Source organism: Geotrypetes seraphini, chromosome 8 (assembly GCF_902459505.1).
Source record: "Geotrypetes seraphini chromosome 8, aGeoSer1.1, whole genome shotgun sequence".
In the NCBI taxonomy this organism is placed as follows: domain Eukaryota; kingdom Metazoa; phylum Chordata; class Amphibia; order Gymnophiona; family Dermophiidae; genus Geotrypetes; species Geotrypetes seraphini.
The window spans coordinates 99,634,144-99,655,002 of NC_047091.1; the positions used below are offsets into that span (position 1 = coordinate 99,634,144).

Genomic DNA, 20,859 nt, shown 5'->3' on the forward strand with positions numbered 1-20,859 from the left:
AATGTTGACTTACACTAGTATTCTGTAACAGTAATTATGCACATAATTACTGATATAGAATTTGCGTTTAGCATCCATCACCCCAGCGCCTAATTTTAGCTGACTTTTACAGAATTCTCTCCTGTGTGTCCAAGTGCAGTCTGTTAATAGAGCTGCCACATCCTGGTAGCTTATTAAAAGGTGCGAGTGTGAATCTCTATTCTTGTCTGGCAGCGTTTGTTTGGTCTCTAGCGTGTGCCAGCAGCCTATACAGCACTCTCCTCTTAAGCAATTTTGAAAAAGCTGGCATCCACTCCTTGAGTGCCTCTTGCAGAATGCAGCCATTTCGGATCTGCTCTATTACAGCCTTTGGCATCTTTCCCAGAAGACAGAGAACTGGTACAGTGCCAGCAGAGCTGCCTAGTAACAGACAACACAATGAGAAATTGTAAAGGCCACTAATGGCAATTGCTTCTATTGAAAAAAAAAAAAAAAGCTTAGGAATAATGTCTTAATCCATACGTGTCAAATCCTGGAAGTTCTTTAATCTGCTACTGAAATGGCAAATATATATTGTACAATAAAAGGGGTGCTTGCCTCAGGAAAAATTGGCAACATAAGAACTGCCATCTCCGGATCAGACTTTGGTCCATCAAGTCCGGCGATCTGCACACGCGGAGGCCCTGCCAGGTGTACACCTGGCTTAAATTAAGTCACCCATACCCCTCTATGCCTCTCATAAAGAGATGTGCATTTAGTTTGTTAAATCCTAGAACGGTGGATTCCGCAATAACCTCCTCTGGGAGAGCATTCCAGGTGTCCACCACTCGTTGCGTGAAGCAGAACTTCCTGATATTTGTCCTGGACTTGTCCCCCCTTAGCTTCAGTCCATGTCCTCTTGTCCGTGTCACATTGGATATTGTAAATAATTGTTTTCCCTGCTCTATTTTGTCGATTCCTTTTATTATTTTAAAGGGCTCGATCATATCCCCTCGCAGTCTCCTTTTCTCAATGGAGAACAATCCCAGTCTCTTAAGTCGTTCCTTGTATTCCAAGTTCTCCATACCTTTTACTAGCTTCGTTGTTCGTATTTACACCCTCTCCAGCAGTTTTATATCCCTTCCTTAGGATGGGAGACCAATGTTGGACACAGTATTCCAAATGTGGTCTGACCATTGCTCTATATAGCAGCATTATAACTTTCTTCGCTCTACTCGCGATTCCCTTCTTTATCTTGCCTAACATTCTATTCGCTTTCATTGCCGCCACCGCACATTGTGCTGACGGTTTCAGTATCCTATCTATCAGTACACCCAGGTCCTTTTCCTGTTTGCTTTTACCCAGAGTCGCACCTGATATTCTATATTCGTGTTCCTTGTTCTTTCCGCCTAAATGCATTATTTTGCACTTTTCCACATTAAACTTCATCTGCCATTTCTCCGCCCATTTTTCTAACTGACACAAGTCATTTTGGAGTTCCTCGCTTTCCTTCTGCTTTGTTATTTCTACAAATTTTGGATTGGCGCACAGAAGCATGTACTTCTTTTTAAGATTCTGCAAATTCCTCAAAAGGGCTGTCTTAAAATATGTTTAAAATGTACATTTTTTAAAAAAAAGAAGATACCCCCTTCCTCCCAGTGGCATAGCTACAGGTGGGCCTGAACACCCAATTTGGCCTGAGGCCCTCCCAGCAACAGTGCTCACCTGACAGCCGGTGGGGGGAAGGTCTGCAGTCTATCAACTCCCTCTCCCCTCCCGAGCGCTCTTTCTTCAAAAGAGCAGTGGCAGCAATTTCTGTTCACTGCCACGGCTGACCTTGAAGCCTTCTGTCTGCCACGTCCGCCCAGATGGAAATAGGAAGCTGTATAAAAGAGAGATGGGACGTTGCAGACAGAAGGCTTCAGAATCAAACACTACAGCGAATAGGAATTGCTGCCACTGTTCTTTTGAAAAAAAAAAAAGCTTGCTAAGGGAGGGGAGATGAAAGACCACAGCCCTTCCCCCGACTGTGCCGGCTGTCAGGTGGGCACTGTTGCTGAGTGGGCTTGAACCTTTGGAAAAGCTAGTAAGGTAAGATGAAATGGGATGGGGGATCTAGAGTAGGGGTGGTAAGGGAAAAGTGTACCAAAGGAGGGAGGAATGGATTGTTGACACAGGGAGGGACAAGAGAGGGAGAGATGCTGCTTGGGAGGAAGATGGGCAACAGCGGTAGAAATGTTGGGTATGGCAGTAGAAGGAATAGGAGAGATCCTGAATGAGAGCAGGAGGAGAGATGTTGGACATAGGATGCAAGGGAGGAGGGAAAAGAGAGGGAGGGGTGTTGGATATGGCAGTAGAGGGGACAAAGAGAGAAAGATGCACAGGAAGGAGGAAATGCTGGAAATCCAGGGGCAGAAGATATGGAAATAGAGATGCTGGACAATGGAAGAAGGATACATTTCAGATCGTGAGGGAAGAGGGCAGGTGGGAAGAGATAAAGAACAGGAAGATACTGGGGGTGGGGGAGGGGGAGTGAAAGGATCAGGGAGATATAAGACTACTGGAGGAGGAGGGGGGGAGAAAGAGGGAGCAGATGCTGACCTATAAAAGGATGGAGGGAGAAGATGCTGGGAATAGTGGAACAATGTGAGAGAGGCTGGGGGAGGGGAAGATAGTGATTACAAGGAGAAGGTTAAAAATGAAAGGAAAAATGCAGAAACTGTTGAAGAACTCTCGCAACCTTACCAAATCTTCAGACTTACAGGAATTACAATATAAGTATATAAGTATAAGTTTTTGCTAAGGTTGTACGTGGCTCCTGAGCGCGCATTTCGGCCAGGTAGAGCTCTGACCGCGCATTGCCTTAAGTGCCACTGCATACCAGCCACCCTTTATCATATGTTTTGGGTCCTTGCGCCTATTCAGTGCTTCTGGCCAACTGTGGTGGCTTATCTTTCTAGACGTTTGCATAAGCAGTTGCCTGGACAACTTGATTTTCTATTGCTTTCTAACTTTCTCTCCTTGGGCACGAGAAGTGCTACTAACCTCTTGTTTGAGCGGTTGTTTCTTTTGGCACGCAAATGCATTTTGAGAAATTGGAGACAGCAACGCCTCCCCCCCTCAGGTTCTTACTTTGCTAATATCTTTTCTACTACTACTATTAATTATTTCTATAGCGCTACCAGACGCACGCAGCGCTGCCCAGAGTCACAAAGAGTAAGAAAACAGTCCCTGCTCGAAACAGCTTACAATCTAAACAGGCAAGACAAACAAACAGGATGTCATGGATACAGTTAAGGGGAAAGGTTGATCAGCGGGCTGGGTTGGAGGGCAAAGGAGTAGAGTTAAGGATTGAAAGCTATATCAAAAAGGTGGGTTTCCAGTCTGCTTTAAAAACAAGAGAACATAAGAATAGCCTTACTGGGTCAGACCAATGGTCCATCAAGCCCAGTAGCCCGTTCTCAAGGTGGCCAATCCAGGTCACTAGTACTTGGCCAAAACCTAAGGTGTAGCAATATTCCATGCTACCAATACAGGGCCGTGTCTTTCTCAATAACAGACTATGGGCTTTTTCTCCAGGAACTTGTCCAAACCTTAAAACCAGCTACGCTATCCGCTCTTACCACATCCTCTGGCAACGCGTTCCAGAGCTTAACTATTCTCCGAGTGAAAAAAAAAATTTCCTCCAACTGGTTTTAAAAGTATTTCCCTGTAACTTCGAGTGTCCCCCTAGTCTTTGTAATTTTTGATGGAGTGAAAAATCGATCCACTTGTACCCATTCTACTCCACTCAGGATTTTGTAGACTTCTATCATATATCCCCTCAGCCGTCTCTTTTCCAAGCTGAAGAGCCTTAACTGTTTTAGTATTTTCCTCATACGAGAGGAGTTCCATCCCCTTGGGGCTTGACGGACAAACTCGGTTAATTTATTCCAGGCATAGGGGGCAGCTAGATGAAAGGAACGAAGTCTGGAAATGGCAGTGGAGGAGAAGGGTAACGCTTAGTAACTTATCTGAGGAATGTCGTTCTCTGGGAGGTGTATAAGGAGAGAGAAGCGAAGAGAGCTATTGAGGGGCAGCAAAATGAACACACTTGAAGGTCAGCAATAAGATATTGAACTGAATGTGATGGCAGATAGGGAGCCAGTGAAGTGACTTAAGGAGAGGGGTGACATGAGCGTAGCGAGGTTGGTAGAAGATGAGTTGTGCAGCAGAGTTTTGCACAGGGGAGAGGTGACACTGAGGCATACCAGTTAGAAATAGATTGCAGTAATCTAAGTGTGAGGTTACGAGAGCTTGAACAAGGGGCCAGGTAGTGTGCTCAGAGAGGAAGGGGCAAATTTTGGTGATCCTGAAGAGAGATAGAAGCAACAGGTCTTAGCAGCTTGTTGGATATATGTAGAAAATGAGAGGTCAGAATCGAAGACCACTCCAAGGTTATGCGCAGAGGAGACTGGAACAATGACAGTATTATTTACAGAGATGGAGAGAGGAGGAGGAGGAGGAGGAGAAGAAGGTTTAGGAGGAAAGAGTAGAAGCTCAGTCTTGGATATATTTAGTTTCAGATGACGGCAGGACATCCAGGCAGCAATGCCAGCCAAACAAGCAGAGACTTTTTCTTGGACTTTAGGTGACATTTCAGGTGTAGAAAGGTAGAGAGGGGAGTCATCAGCATACAGGTGATACTGGAAGCCTTGGGAGGAGATCAAGGCAACGAGGGAAGAGGTATAGAGAGAGAAGAGGATCTAAGACAGAACCTTGGGGTACACCAATCACTAGCGGGTTAGCAGCAGAAGAGAACTCACCAACATATACACTAAAGGTGAATTGGGAAAGGTAGGAGGCAAACCAGGAGAGGACAGATTCATAGAATCCAAACGAGGACAGCATATCAAGGAGTAAACTGATAAGAATTTACAGTATCAAAGGCAGCAGACAGGTCAAGAAGGATAAGGATAAGGATACAGTAAAGGCCCTTAGATCTGGCTACGAACAAGTCACTAAAGACTTTAGTGACAGTAGATAGGTGTGTCATTCTGGACAGTAGGGTATTCTCCCCATGTTCGTGAGATTTGCAGAAGGAATTCATTCCAGGTTTTCAAGTCCTCCTTTTCCAGAGGGCTCTGCTGCTCCTTTCAGTTTGTACCAAAGCAGGAAATAGCCCTATATAGGAACACATAAGGAGGGGTATGGGGAGACTCCCCAAACTACAAATCTGTTCTGCTCTGAAAGTATAACAAACATGTTAAACATTATAATTGAAAAAACAAAAAAATTTTCTTAAAGACTAAATATATAACTCAATTCTCAAAACAATATAATCGCAAAAAAAGAGAATTTAAGTAGATTCAAAAACACATACAGAAAAATGATAAAAAAGATAAATACAAATGTGTGCTCAGTGAAATCAACATCAAAAATGCAATAGACAAGCTAAAAAGATGTTAAACATTTACATCATAGCACATGCCCTCCCTACTTCCAATACGAATAAACAGAGTGAAAAGGTAAGAAAAATACTTATCTCAGCTGTTTTCTCTGATGTTCTCTCCTGATCAGGAAGACAATAGTAAATGTGCCATGGTATTTTGTCTTATCTGGCAAACAAAATCTTGTGTTCCCCAGTCCCCAAAATCTTCAGTGAAAATCAAGCCAAAAACCAAAATCAAAAACAAAACTGCATCCAAAAAAATAGTCCATACACAGTCCACATCCAAAACAGTAAAAGCCAAATGTTTCTGAAAGCTCCCCTTAACTTCCTCGACACAGATCGTGTTCTGTTTCAAGAAGAAGAATCCAAAGCAGGAGGGAGAAGAAAGCCACCAACTACCAAGCACAGCAGGAACCACACCGTGCTTGGTAGTAGGTGGTGCTTTTTTTCCCCTCCTGCATTGGATTCTTCCTCTTGAAAAAGAACAGCTGAAACATGATCTGTGTCGAGGAAGTTAAGGGGAGGTTCCGAAACATTTGGATTTTACTGTTTTAGATGTGGACTGTGTATGGACTATTTTTTTCGATGCACACATTTATATTTATACAGTCAAACCTCGGTTTACGAGTACTGTGGTTTGCGAGTGTTTTGCAAGACAAGCAAAAACTTTCGCAAATCGTGGCTCGCAAACCGAGCACTGACTTGATTTGCAAGTCTCCCCGCCCGTGACCCAGCATCGCCCCGCCGGCGCGAACCGGCATCCCCCTCCCGCCCAAACTGAAGGCTTACCCCCAATGTGGCACCGGCACACAGCATGAGGACTAGTGGCTTATGGCCAGTAGGGGGAGATGTCTATGGGACGGTAATGGAATGGACGTCAGGACATGATAGTGCAGTATTTTGTGGAGTTTTTCTACAAAAATGTCTGCTTTTTGTATGATTCTGGGTAACTCTAGTTAGATACAAGCATATGTGTTAGTTAAGGCCATACCCAATAGAAGCGTACGAAAAATTGGTGAATAAAAATCTGAATATGGATGTAGCCAAGGCCAGAAAAACACACTACAGATTAATATTAAGGAAAAGCATAATAATATTCTTCTTATGTACTTTGCTATTAAGCTAGATCATAGAGGAAATCAGGATATACATGAACTTCATCTCTGTTTTTCTGTGTCTTCTGCTTGGCTTTACTCCATTTTGTGTTCAGCCTATATCCTTAGTCTTTGTTCAGGTTTTTGCCCGCCTAGAGCTTCCCTCGTGGTCTAATTGATACCAGATGTGCCTTAGGTTGGTTAGGAAGAGCATATTAGATTACGTATCCCAAACTGAGATATAACATGCATTAAATATGAATGACATATAATGTGTGAAGCTATGAATGTATGGAAGGGGCCGCGAAAGAACGAATGAATGGATGGATGAAAGAATTTGTACTTAAAGTGAAATGTTTTATATAAGGAAATATCCTGAGGTAACATCTGGGAATAATTAGAGTCAGTTTCCAGCATAGGAAGGGGGGCATCGGAAGCCCACACTTAGGACTGTGTAAGTGTAACATGAAGCTGTCAGGTTTCAGGGAGAGGGGGAAACAGCCCCTCCTAGGGAGAACCGAGAATTTCTCAGCACTTTGTAACAAATGCAGGTTCTCTTAATATACTTTTTTTAAAAGGACAAAAAGAATATTGGATATGTTATAAAATATTAATGTATATTCAAGGATGAATGTAAACAAATAAATATGATTTCTGAAACTTTTAAACATGTAAAGGAATTTTCTTTGTCCAAATTTAAGTACAGCCTCCGTTAGTTGATTGGCTGACGGCCAATGATGTCAAACTGGACTGAAGGTATATATTGGGGAGCTTCGAAGTATCGGGTTGAAATCGTTATTAGAAGGCCAGCATTTTGGCAACTATAACGACCTCCCACTAACGCAACTAGCCTTTTGAGGTCAATGATGAAAAAATAAAAGCAATAAATAATTATTTTGGTAAACCTTGCGTTATGCGTCATTTCCATGTTTTTGTTATTTTGCACACCTTGAGTGAAAGTTAGCAGCTTAATTGGCAACTGCAGCTTTATGAATGCGCTGGTGTCTCATTATCCATGCTCAAGCACCAACCCACAGGAGGTGCCAGTGCACGAAGATCCTGCCTCTTCCCGGACTGGGCCTTGAGCATCTGTGCATGCTCAAGGCCTTCTGACTCCCGCCTCTCTCCGAGATTCTCCTTTGGGTTGGTGCTGCGTGCCGGTACCACATTGGGGGTAAGCCTTCAGTTTGAGCGGGGGATGCTGGTTCACGAGGGGGGTTGATGCCAGTTCGTGTTTGCAGTTGGGGGGGAGGGGCGATGCCGGTTCACGGGGGGGGGGGGGATGTGGAAGCGCACCAGTGGCCGGGGGGGATGGGAGGTGGAACCAATCAAGCGAGTTTCCTTTACTTCCTAGGGGGAAACTCGCTTTGTTATATGAGTAATTTGGTTTACGAGCATGCTTCTGGAACTATGCTCATAAACCAAGGTTCCACTGTATTTATCTTTTTTGTCATTTTTCTGTATGTGTTTTTGAATCTACTTAAATTTTCTTGTTTTGCAAACAATATACTGTAATTGAACAATCAAAACATCAAAATAACCATAAAAATCAGAAATATGAATGATATAAAAAGGTACACTGGATGAATTTCCATACATAGACTATATTCTATACTGGAATTCCCAACATACTTTCTACATTCATGCAAAAAGAATGAGTAAAACCAAGATGGTTTCTGTGTTTTAGAAATACACTATCAGTAGACGAGGCAATGAAGGTGTGCTTTATGCTTATTGGACATTTTTACTTCTACTAGACCCAGGCTAATGTAAGATCAAACAACCTTAGGCGTTAAGAGAAAGGACACAGCTCTCCCAGACATACTACTTATAGAATGTTCTAGAATTCAGTTCCTAGTCAACTGAAGAATAGCCAAGAGAGATACAGGTGGACTCTGCTCAGTGCCTAGACATGATCTAGTGTGTCTGGCTAGTGTGCATAACTAATTTACTTTCACTTTGGCTGACGATATCCTGAAGAACATGAGAACCCAAAGTTACAATAGCTACAAGACAAGCTATGGTATTATTTTCTCTTCTCCACTGACTGCAATTAAAAATAGAAAAGCAAGAACTATCATCTTGATGACAACAAAAAATGCTGCAGCTAAGGTGGAGGATGCAAAGCAGAAAGAGGGTGACTCGCATCCATTAGGAAAGGGTCTGTGAAGTCCACACTCTTGACCAAGATGGTAGACCTTGTTCATGAGCCCAAGCAATCCAGGATGTTAAATGCAACTTTTTATGGTCTTTATCAAGTCACTTTACTTGTCTGTAATTCAGCCTACCCAGTTGTAACTGGATAAGAATAATATTCAATATACCCTCTTCTCACTTCTTGGGAAGCTGCCAGACCCTAATTGGTTCCACATCCTGTCAAAGGTTTAAAATTTAAATAGCAAGTTCTTTACCAGTCCTGCACGGCATTGAAAGATTCTTCATTTGTGATGTCATACATCAGGATGAAACCCATTGCTCCCCGATAGTAGGCAGTGGTGATGGTTCTATACCTCTCCTGACCTGCTGTGTCCTGTAAAAGCAAGCATGGGATTCAACAGAAGGCATGACAAAGGAATCCTGGCAAATCAACAGCTAGCGAGGGCTGCCAAATTCAACCCCTCTTCCTATCGGTGCTAATTAAGATTTGAATGCAGCTTGCCTCACTGAGCAGCAGGGCTAACGGATTTTAGTTAACTGTAGAAATATTTTGTGGGGATAAACTAAAAATAATTTAGTGGGACAAGTGACAGGATGAGTACAAGGCAATGGAGGATAATAACATTCATGGGGAGCTCTTGTTCTTTTTCCATGGACCTAGTCTATGATGCAGTCTATGTGGGCATCAATGTGTGGGAGAGTGTCCCTCTGATATTGGCGTGGTACAGCACCTGATACAATACAATCTCACAGTATAGATAAAAGTTCATATCACCTTGTTGCAGACCTTGGAGAGGGGGGGGGCAGAAACATTGCTTGCCCTACAAGGTGGCAAAAATGGATTACTGCTCAAGAAACTATCATACAAATATGAAAACTGTTGCAGCCTTGAAAAGGCAAACTTAAATTATCCCAAAGGTTGTGATGCACAAGAGATCTGTCTAAAAACAAGAAACTCATCCACAGCACAAGCCCTCCCTAGAAAGGATGCAGATTGGGTCAATATAAAAGGTATCACAGATTATTCAACAAAATCATCACATAAAAAAAAAGTATATATACCTAACACTACATATGTCCACTCCTGCTTTTAAGTCTGAAATGTCTAACATTAAACATTAAATTTTTGCTGCTATTTAAGATTATGTTTGCTGTATTTCACTGCCTTTTGTAAGACTCTATATGCTGTATTTCACTGCCTTTGTAAGACTCTGTATGCTATATGTAAGATTCTATATGCTTTTTTTTTTTTTTGTAAATTTCTATATACTGTATTCCCTATTGTAACTCGCTGACTGTCCAGCTCTCTTTAGTGTGAACCGCCTAGAAGTCTCACGACTATGGCGGTATAGAAGAATAAAGTTATTATTATTATAATAATATATATATATATACACATACACACACACATACACACTAGTGGTTAAGCCCGTAACATTAACGAGAGCTAGAATATATCTGTCTGTCTTCATTCTTTTCTGTCTCTCTCCCTCCCGCTGTCTGTCTTTCTCCCTGGCCCCCTTTGTCTGTCTTTCTGTCTCTCTCCCTACCCCTGTCTCTTTCTTCCTTTCTTTCTCTCTCCCTCCCGCTATCTTTCTCTCTTTCTCTCCCTCCCGCTGTCTGTCTTTCTTTCTGTCTCTCTCCCTGCCCCCTGTCTGTCTGTCTCTGTCCCTGGCCCCCTTTGTCTGTCTGTCTCTCTCCCTGGCCTCCTGTCTGGTCTTTCTTGCTTTCTTTCTGTCTGTCTCTCTCCCTGACCCCCTGTCTGTCTGTCTTTCTTGCTTTCTGTCTGTCTCCCTGGCCCCCTGTCTGTCTGTCTTTCTTTCTTGCTTTCTGTCTGGCTCTCTCTCTGGCCCCCTGTCTGTCTGTCTTTCTTTCTGTCTCTCTCCCTGCCCACTGTCTTTTGTTCTCGTGCACTGCCTGCCTGTCTTTTTGTCTCTCTCCGTGGCCCCCTGCCTGCCTTTCTTTGTCTTTCTCCGTGGCCCCCTTCTGTCTTCCCCCCAAGCAAACCAAGATTGCTCCCTGCCCCCAGCAAAGCAAGTTCGCTTCTTGGCCCCCTTTCCCTCTCCCCACCCACTTCCCTGTGCAGCAGCAGCATTACCTTCCCCTCCAATTCCCCATGCAGCAGCATTTCCTTCTGCTGCAGCAGCATTCCCTCCCCTTCCATTTCTCTGTTTAGCAGCAGCAGCAGCAGCGGTATTTCCCTTCCCTTCCACTTCCCTGTGCAGCAGCAGCATTTCCCCCCTTTCCTTCCCTGTGCAGCAGCATTTCTGTTTGTTACTGGCCAGTTCCTTTACAGTCTCTTGCTGAAGTTATTTTTGAGTTTAAAGCTGCCACGGCGGCTCCTCTCATGATCCACGCCTGCATCGGAAGCTTTCTCTCTGATGTGATGTCAGAGAGGCTTCTGACACAGGTGCGGCTCGTGAGAGGAGCCGCCGTAGTGGCTTTGAACTTAAAAATAACTTTGGCAAGGGACTGTAAGAGAGCTGGCCAGACTGCGCGCACAGAACAGTACCTGGGGGGCTGCAAGTTTGAGACCGCTGTGTTAGATGGAGTGAGGGCGGGAGGGGTGAGTCGCTTCTGTGCGTCCTTGCTTAAGGTGCCTCCGCATACGCAGAAGAAACCACCGCTGACTCCTTCTACTGCGCACGCGAAGCCACGGAGTTGCGGATCACAGACGCAGGCATCACAGAGTGTGAAGTGCACATGCTCACTTAGGGTTTTATGATGATAGATTTTTAAAATTTTTTAAATATTTATTGAAATTTTTCAAAGTATAGAAAGTACAAAAATTTGAAACCAGAAACGTCTCACAGCTGTGACAATAACAAGGTCAAGCGCAACAATCAAGATCGAAAAACTTAACATAATATGTCTCAACCCCCTGTATTGCCCCCATCCATAGAGCCCACTAAAATAGCAGACTCTCCAAACCCCTCCCCCATGTCACAAGTACAACAACCAGGAATTTATTTACCTGTTTTTCTTCACCTGGAGCAGCATGACTACTGCTAACAGTGGCGTAGTAAGGGGGGGGGGCGGTCCTCTTTGGGCGCCGTCTTGGTGAGAGCATCAGCACCCCTCCTCCTCTCTGCCCCCCTGCTCCTTCCTACTCCTCCCCCCACTGCGTGCGTGCCTTCACTTCCCCCCCCCCAACTGTACCTCTATCTCTTTGCTGCAATTCAAACCTGCTGCTTGCACCAGCGTCGGCTCTCCCTCTGATGTCACTTCCGGGTCCTGTGCCTAGGACGTGACATCAGAGGAAGATGCGACATGGGAAGCGTGTTGGTGTTGCTGCTCATGCTGGGGAAGTTAAAACAATACAGGGTAGGGAAGGGGTGAATGCGCATGGCAGGGGGGTAGAGAAGAAGTGGGATGAGAGTAGAGAAGAGGGCAAAGGAGGGGCGCCACCCTCGCTACGCCACTGACTGCAATGCAAAAAGAGTATACATCTTTTATTGAGGCCCATACGTAATAAGCTTCCTCCCCCCCCACCGAAACAAAGTGTCGGATTCTATAAATGGTGATCAAAACTGGGTGAAGCAAAAGACTGGAACTAAGGTCCATATTCTATAAATGGTGCTGTTTTTTAGGCACCCAAGCTAAGTGAAAAATGCCATTTAAATGACGTCTTAAACTGATATTCAAGGCATCGGCCTCACGTCTCTATAGGCGTTTAACACCAGTGTAAGCACGGCCAACGCTGAAAGTGGTGGTTAGGTACCATAAAGTGCCTATGGTGGTGTGATTCACGTCAAAGGTAGGCGTCAGAAATGTAGGCCTTGAAAACCCTGGCCTAAATTTCCGGCATCTACCTATGCCGGAATTGTGATTCTCTAAACAGTGCCATTGCATGGTTGCCACGTGATTGGTGGTCGCACAACCTTCATAGAATAGTGCTTAAGTGCAGACCTTGAGCCTAACTCTGGTTGCTACTTACACCTGCTGAAATCTGGTATAAGTGCTGATGTCCAAGTTGGGCATGCTGAGCCCCATTACTCCATATGAATGTACACAGTTTTTCAGAACATCCATAGTGAGGAGTGTGTGGCGCAGTGGTTAAAGCTACAGCCTCAGAACCCTGAGGGTGTGGGTTCAAGCCCACACTGCTCCTTGTGACCCTGGGCAAGTCACTAAATGCCCCCATTGCCCCAAGTACATTAGATAGATTGTGAGCCCGCCGGGACAGACAGGGAAAAATGCTTGAGTACCTGAATAAATTTCTGTAAATTGTTCTGAGCTCCCCTGGGAGAACGGTATAGAAAATTGGATTAAAATAAATGAATAACATGCCACTGCCCTGCCCATAACCATGCCTCCTTTTGGGCTGAATGCTATGGAGGTTAGGCGCCCTGCATTATAGAACAGCATGCAACCAGATATGTAGCCAATTATCAGTAATTAGTTGTTGACCCCAATTATTGTTTAACTAGTCATTAAGCCCGTTACATTAACGGGTGCTAGAATACTGTTCACCCTCTATGTTGCCCCTTCCATTCACTGCCCTCTGTTCTCTTTCCATCCAGTGTCCGCCCCCTCTTTCTCTGTCCCATATGGCCTCTCTCTCCATCTCCTCCTTCCTTTTGCCTTGGTCTGGCATACCTTCCTCCTTCCCTCCATGCCCTGCCATCTGCTATTCCCTCCAAGCCATTCTCTCCCCCTCTGCTCACTTTCCTCCTTCAACTACTTCATCGGGCAACAGCAGCATTCACAATTCATTGCTGTTGCTGGCTTCAGGTATTCCTCTCTGGCGGGTCCTGTGTTCATGAAAACAGGAAGTAGGCAGGACCGGCCGGAGAGGAAGGCCTGAAGCCGCAACAGCAGCGAATTGTAAACGCTGCTGCTGCCTGAAGCACCCGAGGCAGACGCTTCTCTCCCCTCCCAGCCCAACTCCCGCTGACTCTGCAACTCTCCCGGTGAGATTACTTTAATAACAAACCTCCCTCCAGCGATGGCAGCCGCAGCACGCTAAACAGGCTGGTTCGCGGCTTTCTTCTGCCGTTGAGTCTCTCTGTCGCGTCATTGATGACATCATTAGTGACGCAGCAGAGGGACTCAACTGCAGGAGAAAGTCGCGACGCAGCCTGTTTAACGTGCTGCGGCTGCCAACGCTGGAGGGAGGTTTGTATCGGTATGTGCAGAAGCGATATGTCTCTCCTCCTCCAGTACCTGTGCAGCACTTTGCTGCAGCGCATCCTCCCATCCTAAGTCGGCCACAGCGCTCGAGTCTGTTTCTCCCGCTTTGTCTAGCCGCCGCATACGCACTCTGGCCACGGACCTACAGATCATGGATCAGGGATTACAGATCACGCAGGTCTGAGTGCGCATGCGCGGCTAGCGTTTTATTATATAGGATGGCTCGTTAAGCTATTAATAATGGCTCATGAAGCTATTAATAATAATAATTTTATTCTTATATACTGCCATACCAAAAAAAGTTCTAGGCGGTTCACAACAAACTGGGCAAGTACATAAAATACAGATGAAGTACAACAAATTGGAATAAGAGATTCTTAGCAATAATGAGTGGAATGCATTTACAATGTAATGCGGATAAAATGCATAAAAAAATAAGAGAATGCTGATAAAATACCAGCTTAACAGGCAGCTGAATCTAAACTAATTAACAGTTTAAAAAAGAATGCAGTTAAAAATCTAACCTAACCAGCAAAGTTGATGCATGTAATACAGATAAAAATATATCAAATAGAACTAAAAAGACTTGTTGAAAAATAGCAGTGCGTTAAGATACCAACCTATCAAAAAGTTGTCTTTAACAATTTTCTAAAATCAAAATAGGAAGAGACCTCTAGAATGATTTTTCCAAGCCATGAATTCAGTTTAGCGGCATGAAATGAGGGGGTTCTCTCGAAGAACTTCTTATAACGACAGGATTTTATGGAAGGATAAATAAACAAGTGTACTCTGCATGTGATCTTATTAGCGTGACTCAAGGAAAAATGAGGCGCAAGGTAACCTGGTGACAATCCAGAAACTGATTTTTAACAAATACAAGAAAATTTAAACAAAATTCTAGACTCTATCGATAACCACTGGCGTTTCAAATAAAAAGGAGTAATATGCTCCCATTTTTTTTAAACCAAAAATGAGGCGAACAGCAGTATTCTGAATCACTCAGTTTTTTTAAGAATTTTCTTGTAAGCACCTAAATATATAATATTACAGGTGCCCAAGTTTCAGCAGTCAACTTTGGGCACCACATATAGAATCTGAGCTAAAATGTAATACATTTGGCCCAAAATTTAAATAATAGAGATTAGCAAGTATTTTGGTTTTAAAATCAATCAGAAGCCAGAATCTGTAGCATTCACTCTAATATGAGGTATACCACCAGTAATAGATAAATTGCACAGGATTCAGAGGACAGATTAGGACAGATTTTGGTGACTACCAGTAAAGGAGTTTGTGTTAAAGAGGTCAATATTATTCTAAAAGTTATATGCTAACAAGTTTGGGGATTAGTACGATAGTCAGGGAAGACTAGAGGGAGGAGGGAAGGTTGCTCTTCAAAGAGGCGGACTATAAGAACACAGGCCCTTTCTGTTTATACGTATAATTTTCAGGACCAGGACTAGATGGCTGGGGATTTTATGACTAAAAGACACATAAAAGACACCATTCCCTCGTCCGGAGTGGATATAGAACCATTTTTTTTAAACCATCATCTTTGTGCAGGGCCTTCTAATTGCTTCCTAATGCAGCTCTAACCATCTTGCAGTTTGAATTGTGTGGGTTTCATATATAAGGTGAAGGAGAAGGGGAAAGGGAATGGGATTGGATATACCGCCTTTCTGTGATTACAATCAGAGTTGTCTAGTGGTTAGAGCTGCTGCCTCAGCACCCTGAGGCTGAGTTCAATCCTAGCCTGCTCCTTGTGACTCTGGGCAAGTCATTTAATTTGCCATTGACCCAGGTACCACAGTTTGATTGTATGCCTGCCAGGAAAAGAAATACCTAAGAGTACTTGATTGCAATTCAGTGTATTGTAAACCACTTTGGGTAAATCTCTTCATGAAAAGGCAGTTAATAAATCCCAATAAATAAATACATTTTGTACCTGGAGCAATGGAAGTTAAAATAACTTGCCCATATCCTGTGGATGATGCAGTGCAAATCTGAAAAGGGCTGGAGCAGAGCCAGGCAGCCTCTATACAAATTAATGAGGTCTTAAGTCTCATATCTTGGGACTACTTTGGGGCCAATGCCCAAAGCTCTGCATCACTGTAAAAGTGATTTTTTTTGTTTTTGAGTGATGCACAGCACAAATACCATGCAAATTATATGCATGCTATTCATGTGAAGCAGCCCTAGTATAAAGGGGAGGAACTGTGGCTGGCGCTTGCTCAGAAGAGAAAATCACTGGGCAAAGGTCCTCCCCCCATAAAAAAGCACTCCTTTTTCTCCTGCTACTGCTGCTGCCGATTCAGCTAATCACGGCAGGGGAATGCCTGATCAGCTGAATTAGCAGGACTCCCCAAAGTTGCCAATCGGTCCTTAAACAGTATTTAGACCCTTCCCAGTGCACTCAGGATGCACCAGGAAGGGGCAGGGCCACCATTTTGAAGAGGCGGGCCTTGAGGCAGGAGGAAGTAGTCATCCCTCCTGTTGATCTTCTCAAAAGAAAGTTACGGGGGTGTCGGGGGACCGGGAGGAGGGCCCTTGAGTTTATGAGGTCTGATCCGACGCAGCCTACTAGACAACCAGTTTTATTTTTAGGGGGGAAGCTCGGTGGGAGAAGGGATGGGGGACTGTTTGAACATAACATAAGAAGTGCCTCTGTTGGGTCATACCAGAGGTCCATCGTGCCCAGCAGTCCGCTTGCGCGGCGGCCCAACAGGTCCAGGACCTGTATAGTAGTCTTCTATCTATACCCCTCTATCCCCTTTTCCTTCAGAAATTGTCCAATCCCTTCTTAAACCCTAATACCGTACTCTGTCCTATCACGCCCTCTAGAAGCACATTCCAGGTGTCCACCACCCGTTGGGTGAAGAAGAACTTCCTAGCATTGGTTCTGAATCTGTCCCCTTTTAATTTTTCAGAATACCCTCTTGTTCTTGTAGTTTTTGAAAGTTTGAAGAATCTGTCCCTCTCTACTTTCTCTATGCCTTTCATGATCTTGAAAGTCTCTATCATATCCCCTCTAATTCTCCTCTTCTCCAGGGAAAAGAGCCCCAGTTTCTCCAGTCTCTCAGAGTATGAAAGGTTCTCCATACCCTTTATCAAGCGTGTCACTCTCCTCTGAACCCTCTCGAGTATCGCCATAACCTTCTTAAGGTACGGCCACCAGTATTGGACGCAGTACTCCAGATGCAGACGCACCATCGCCCGATACAACGGCAGGATAACTTCTTTCGTTCTGGTTGTAATACCCTTCTTGATTATACCTAGCACTCTATTCACTCTCTTAGCGGCCACTGCGCACTGTGCCGTCGGCTTCATTGTTTTGTCCACAATTACCCCCAAGTCTCTTTCTTGGGTACTCTCACTCAATAATATTCCTCCCATTGTATATCTGTACCTCGGGTTTCTGCTTCCTACATGAAATACTTTACATTTCTCTACATTGAACTTCGTCTGCCATCTCGTCGCCCACTCCCCTAGTTTGTTCAGGTCCCTTTGTAATTCTTCGCAGTCCTCTTTAGTCCGAGCACCACTAAATAGTTTGGTGTCATCTGCAAATTTTATTATTTTGCACTTCGTCCCTGTTTCTATATCATTTATAAATATATTGAATAGCAGCGGTCCGAGCACCGACCCCTGCGGAACACCACTTGTGACCCTCCTCCAGTCTGAGTAGTGGCCCTTTACTCCTACCCTCTGCTTCCTACCCGCCAACCAATTCCTGATCCATCTATTTACGTCTCTTTCCACCCCATAGTTCTTCAGTTTCCGAAGTAGGCGTTCATGGGGTACCTTGTCAAAGGCTTTTTGGAAATCTAAATATACGATGTCTATGGGGTCCCCTTTGTCCATCCGTTTGTTAATTCCTTCGAAGAAGTGCAGAAAGTTCATTAGGCACGATCTCCCCTTGCAGAAGCCGTGTTGGCTTGTTTTTAGAAGTTTATTTCTTTCAAAATGCTCATCGATGCTGTCTTTTATCAGCGCTTCCACCATTTTCCCTGGAACTAAGGTCAGACTAGGGCTAGGAGGGAATCGGTGGGAGGGAGGAATCAGGCAGTCCCTGCTCTCCAGGCTCATCTGATTGTGAGAATCCCTGATCAGCTGAGCCGGCAGTCCTGCTGGCTTAGCTGATCAGGGATTCCCCTCCCACAATCAGATGAGTCAGCATGGATAGCAGGGGTTGCTGGCTCTGCTATGGGATTTTTTTGTTTTTAAAGGGTGCAGCTGTCGTACGTGTATTGTTTAGGCGCGCACAACAGCTACTGGCAGCTCCAGAGCTGCAGGAAAATTTTGGAAATGATTATTTGGTGTTAGGGAGGTGTTCCCTTTTGTGCACTGTAAGGAGAACTCATTTAAATACTAATTAGCTCTTTGCGATACATTTGCATAGGTTTCAGAGAATGCTTTTGTGCATCGATAGGAAAGCTTTCCATGACAGTAAATTGCTTTAAGAAGTCTTAATACTGTGGAAAGTTTCTGTGTATCGGAACTCAGTGGTCAAGTTTTGCATCATTCTGATTTCTCTGCTTTAGGTTGTCATATATTCTCTATATCAGTGTTCTTCAACCTTTTTACACCCGTGGACCGGCAGAAAAAAAAGAATTATTTTGTGGACCGGCAAACTACTAGGACTAAAATTTAAAAACCCCGTTTGCGCCCCATCTCCGCGAGTCGGTCCCCACAAATCATCTGATCCCATCCACACAAGCCTCAGTTATGATTTTATATTGAATGTATTTTATTAAAGTATAAAAAGAAACAATATTCTGTACAATTGTCATTTTACAAATACAAATAATTCAGAGCAGGATCAACAAAACCCCTGTCTCCCCTCCCCTTCACATATATCCCCTCTACTATCAAGAAAACTGAACAAGCCAAATTATTACAGAATGCTACACAGAAATATCATGCTAACAGAATACTGCAGTCACACATGACAGGAATAGTTTTAGGGGAGTGCAACTAGGGCAACTGCCCCCTGGTCAGAGAGCGCCCTAAGCCAGCTGGAAGCTAAAGAAGCACTGCCTGGGCTTTGCAGTCCCCAGTTATGTCTAACACCAGCTCTAGCAGGATATATATTTCAAATCTGATATATTCTAATCACAAAATAGAAATAAAATTATTTTTTTCTACCTTTTGTCGTCTCTAGTTTCTGCTTTCAATCTTCTTTTCACTCTCTTCCTTCCAGCGTCTGCCCTCTCTGTCTCTTCAATCCAGCATCTGCCCCTTCCATCCACTGTCTGTCCTCTCCCCCTTCCATATGGTATCTGTCTTCTTTCTATGCCCCTCTCCCCTTTCCATCCAGCTTGTGCCCCCTCTCTCCTTTTTACATGATTCATTCCAGTTAACACTGCTCTCTTCATTTTTATCTCTCCTACACCAGATCTATCATCGTTGTCCCTCTCTGCTTATTTTTCTGCTGACCCCTTCCTATTATCAATCTCTCTACTTTCTCATGCCTGTGTCTCCCCTTCCCCTCCTCTAATCTATCTGCCAGCTGTTTCCTTCCTTTTTTCACTCTCCCTTCCCTCCTCCTCCTGTCCAGCAGTAATTCTCTTCCCTCCCCTTCCAGCAGCATCTCTCCTTCTCCCTCTCCAGTAGCAGCTGTCCCTTTTTTTCCTTGCCCAGCAGCTTCCCAGATTCCTTTCCCTCCTCCCCTCCCAGAAGCATCTCTCCTTCTCCCTCTCCAGTAGCATCTGTCCCTTTTTTTCCTTGCCCAGCAGCTTCCCAGATTCCTTTCCCTCCTCCCCTCCCAGAAGCATTTCTCCTTCTCCCTCTCCAGTAGCAGCTGTCCCTTTTTTTCCCTTGCCCAGCAGCTTCCCAGATTCATTTCCCTCCTCTCCTCCCAGCAGCATCTCTCCTTCTCCCTCTCCTAGCAGCTGTCCCCTTTTTCCCCCTGCCCAGCAGCTTCCCAGACCAATGTTCCCTCTAAGGATTGATGAGGTGTGTGCAAAAAAAAATATGCATGAGCGACAAGTTACATATTCCACAAATTTATGAGCAGGCACGGAGGACGCATTTTTAAACAAATGTACCGTATTTTCACGCATATAACGCGCGCGTTATACGCGTTTTTACCTACCGCGCATACCCCTCGCGCGTTATATGCGTGAGCGCAGTATACAAAAGTTTTAAAACATAGTTCCCACCCCGCCCGATGCCCGATTCACCCCCCCAGCAGGACCGCTCGCACCCCCACCCCGAACGACCGCTCGCACGCGCTCCCACCCGCACCCGCATCCACGATCGGAGCAAGAGGGAGCCCAAGCCCTCTTGCCCGGCCGACTCCCCGACGTCCGATACATCCCCCCCCCCGGCAGGACCACTCGCACCCCCACCCCGAAGGACCGCCGACTTCCCGACAATATCGGGCCAGAAGGGAGCCCAAACCCTCCTGGCCACGGCGACCCCCTAACCCCACCCCGCACTACATTACGGGCAGGAGGGATCCCAGGCCCTCATGCCCTCGACGCAAACCATGCCCAACCCGACCATGTGCCTCAGGCCGCGCCCCCAGGTGGGACCTAAGGCTCCAGGGCCTATTCTGATTGGCCCACGCGCCTTAGGCCCCACCAGTAGGCGGAGCTTTAGGATGGATCGTGGGGGTCGCCAGGGGGGTCGCGGGTCGGCTGGGGGGGCGGTCGGAGGTTCTTGGGGGGGGCGGTCGTTGGGGGGGAGGGGGGTTTGCGTCGAGGGCAGGAGGGCCTGGGATCCCTCCTGCCCGTAATGTAGTGCGGGGTGGGGTTAGGGGGTCGCCGTGGCCAGGAGGGTTTGGGCTCCCTTCTGGCCCAACTACCAAAGGTACGGGGAAGGAGGGTGGGGGGGTCGTGGGGGTCGCCAGGGGGGGCGCGGGTCGGCGGGGGGGCGGTCGGAGGTTCTTGGGGGGGGCGGTCGTTGGGGGGAGGGGGGTTTGCGTCGAGGGCAGGAGGGCCTGGGATCCCTCCTGCCCGTAATGTAGTGCGGGGTGGGGTTAGGGGGTCGCCGTGGCCAGGAGGATTTGGGCTCCCTCCTGGCCCGATATTGTTGGGGAGTCGGCGGTCCTTCGGGGGGGGGAGGGATGTATTGGACGTCGGGGGG

The 20,859-nt window shown here is 45.5% G+C and overlaps 1 protein-coding gene across 1 annotated transcript in view; it reads right to left on the reverse strand.

Moving 5' to 3' along the window:
* Window positions 1-20,859, reverse strand: part of RAB3A (RAB3A, member RAS oncogene family) — a 68,817-nt gene that overhangs the window by 16,915 nt on the left and 31,043 nt on the right. The window contains exon 3 of the mRNA XM_033956941.1: window positions 8,895-9,013. Coding sequence (XP_033812832.1) covers window positions 8,895-9,013 — 119 coding nt within the window. The remainder of the gene's footprint in view (window positions 1-8,894; window positions 9,014-20,859) is intronic.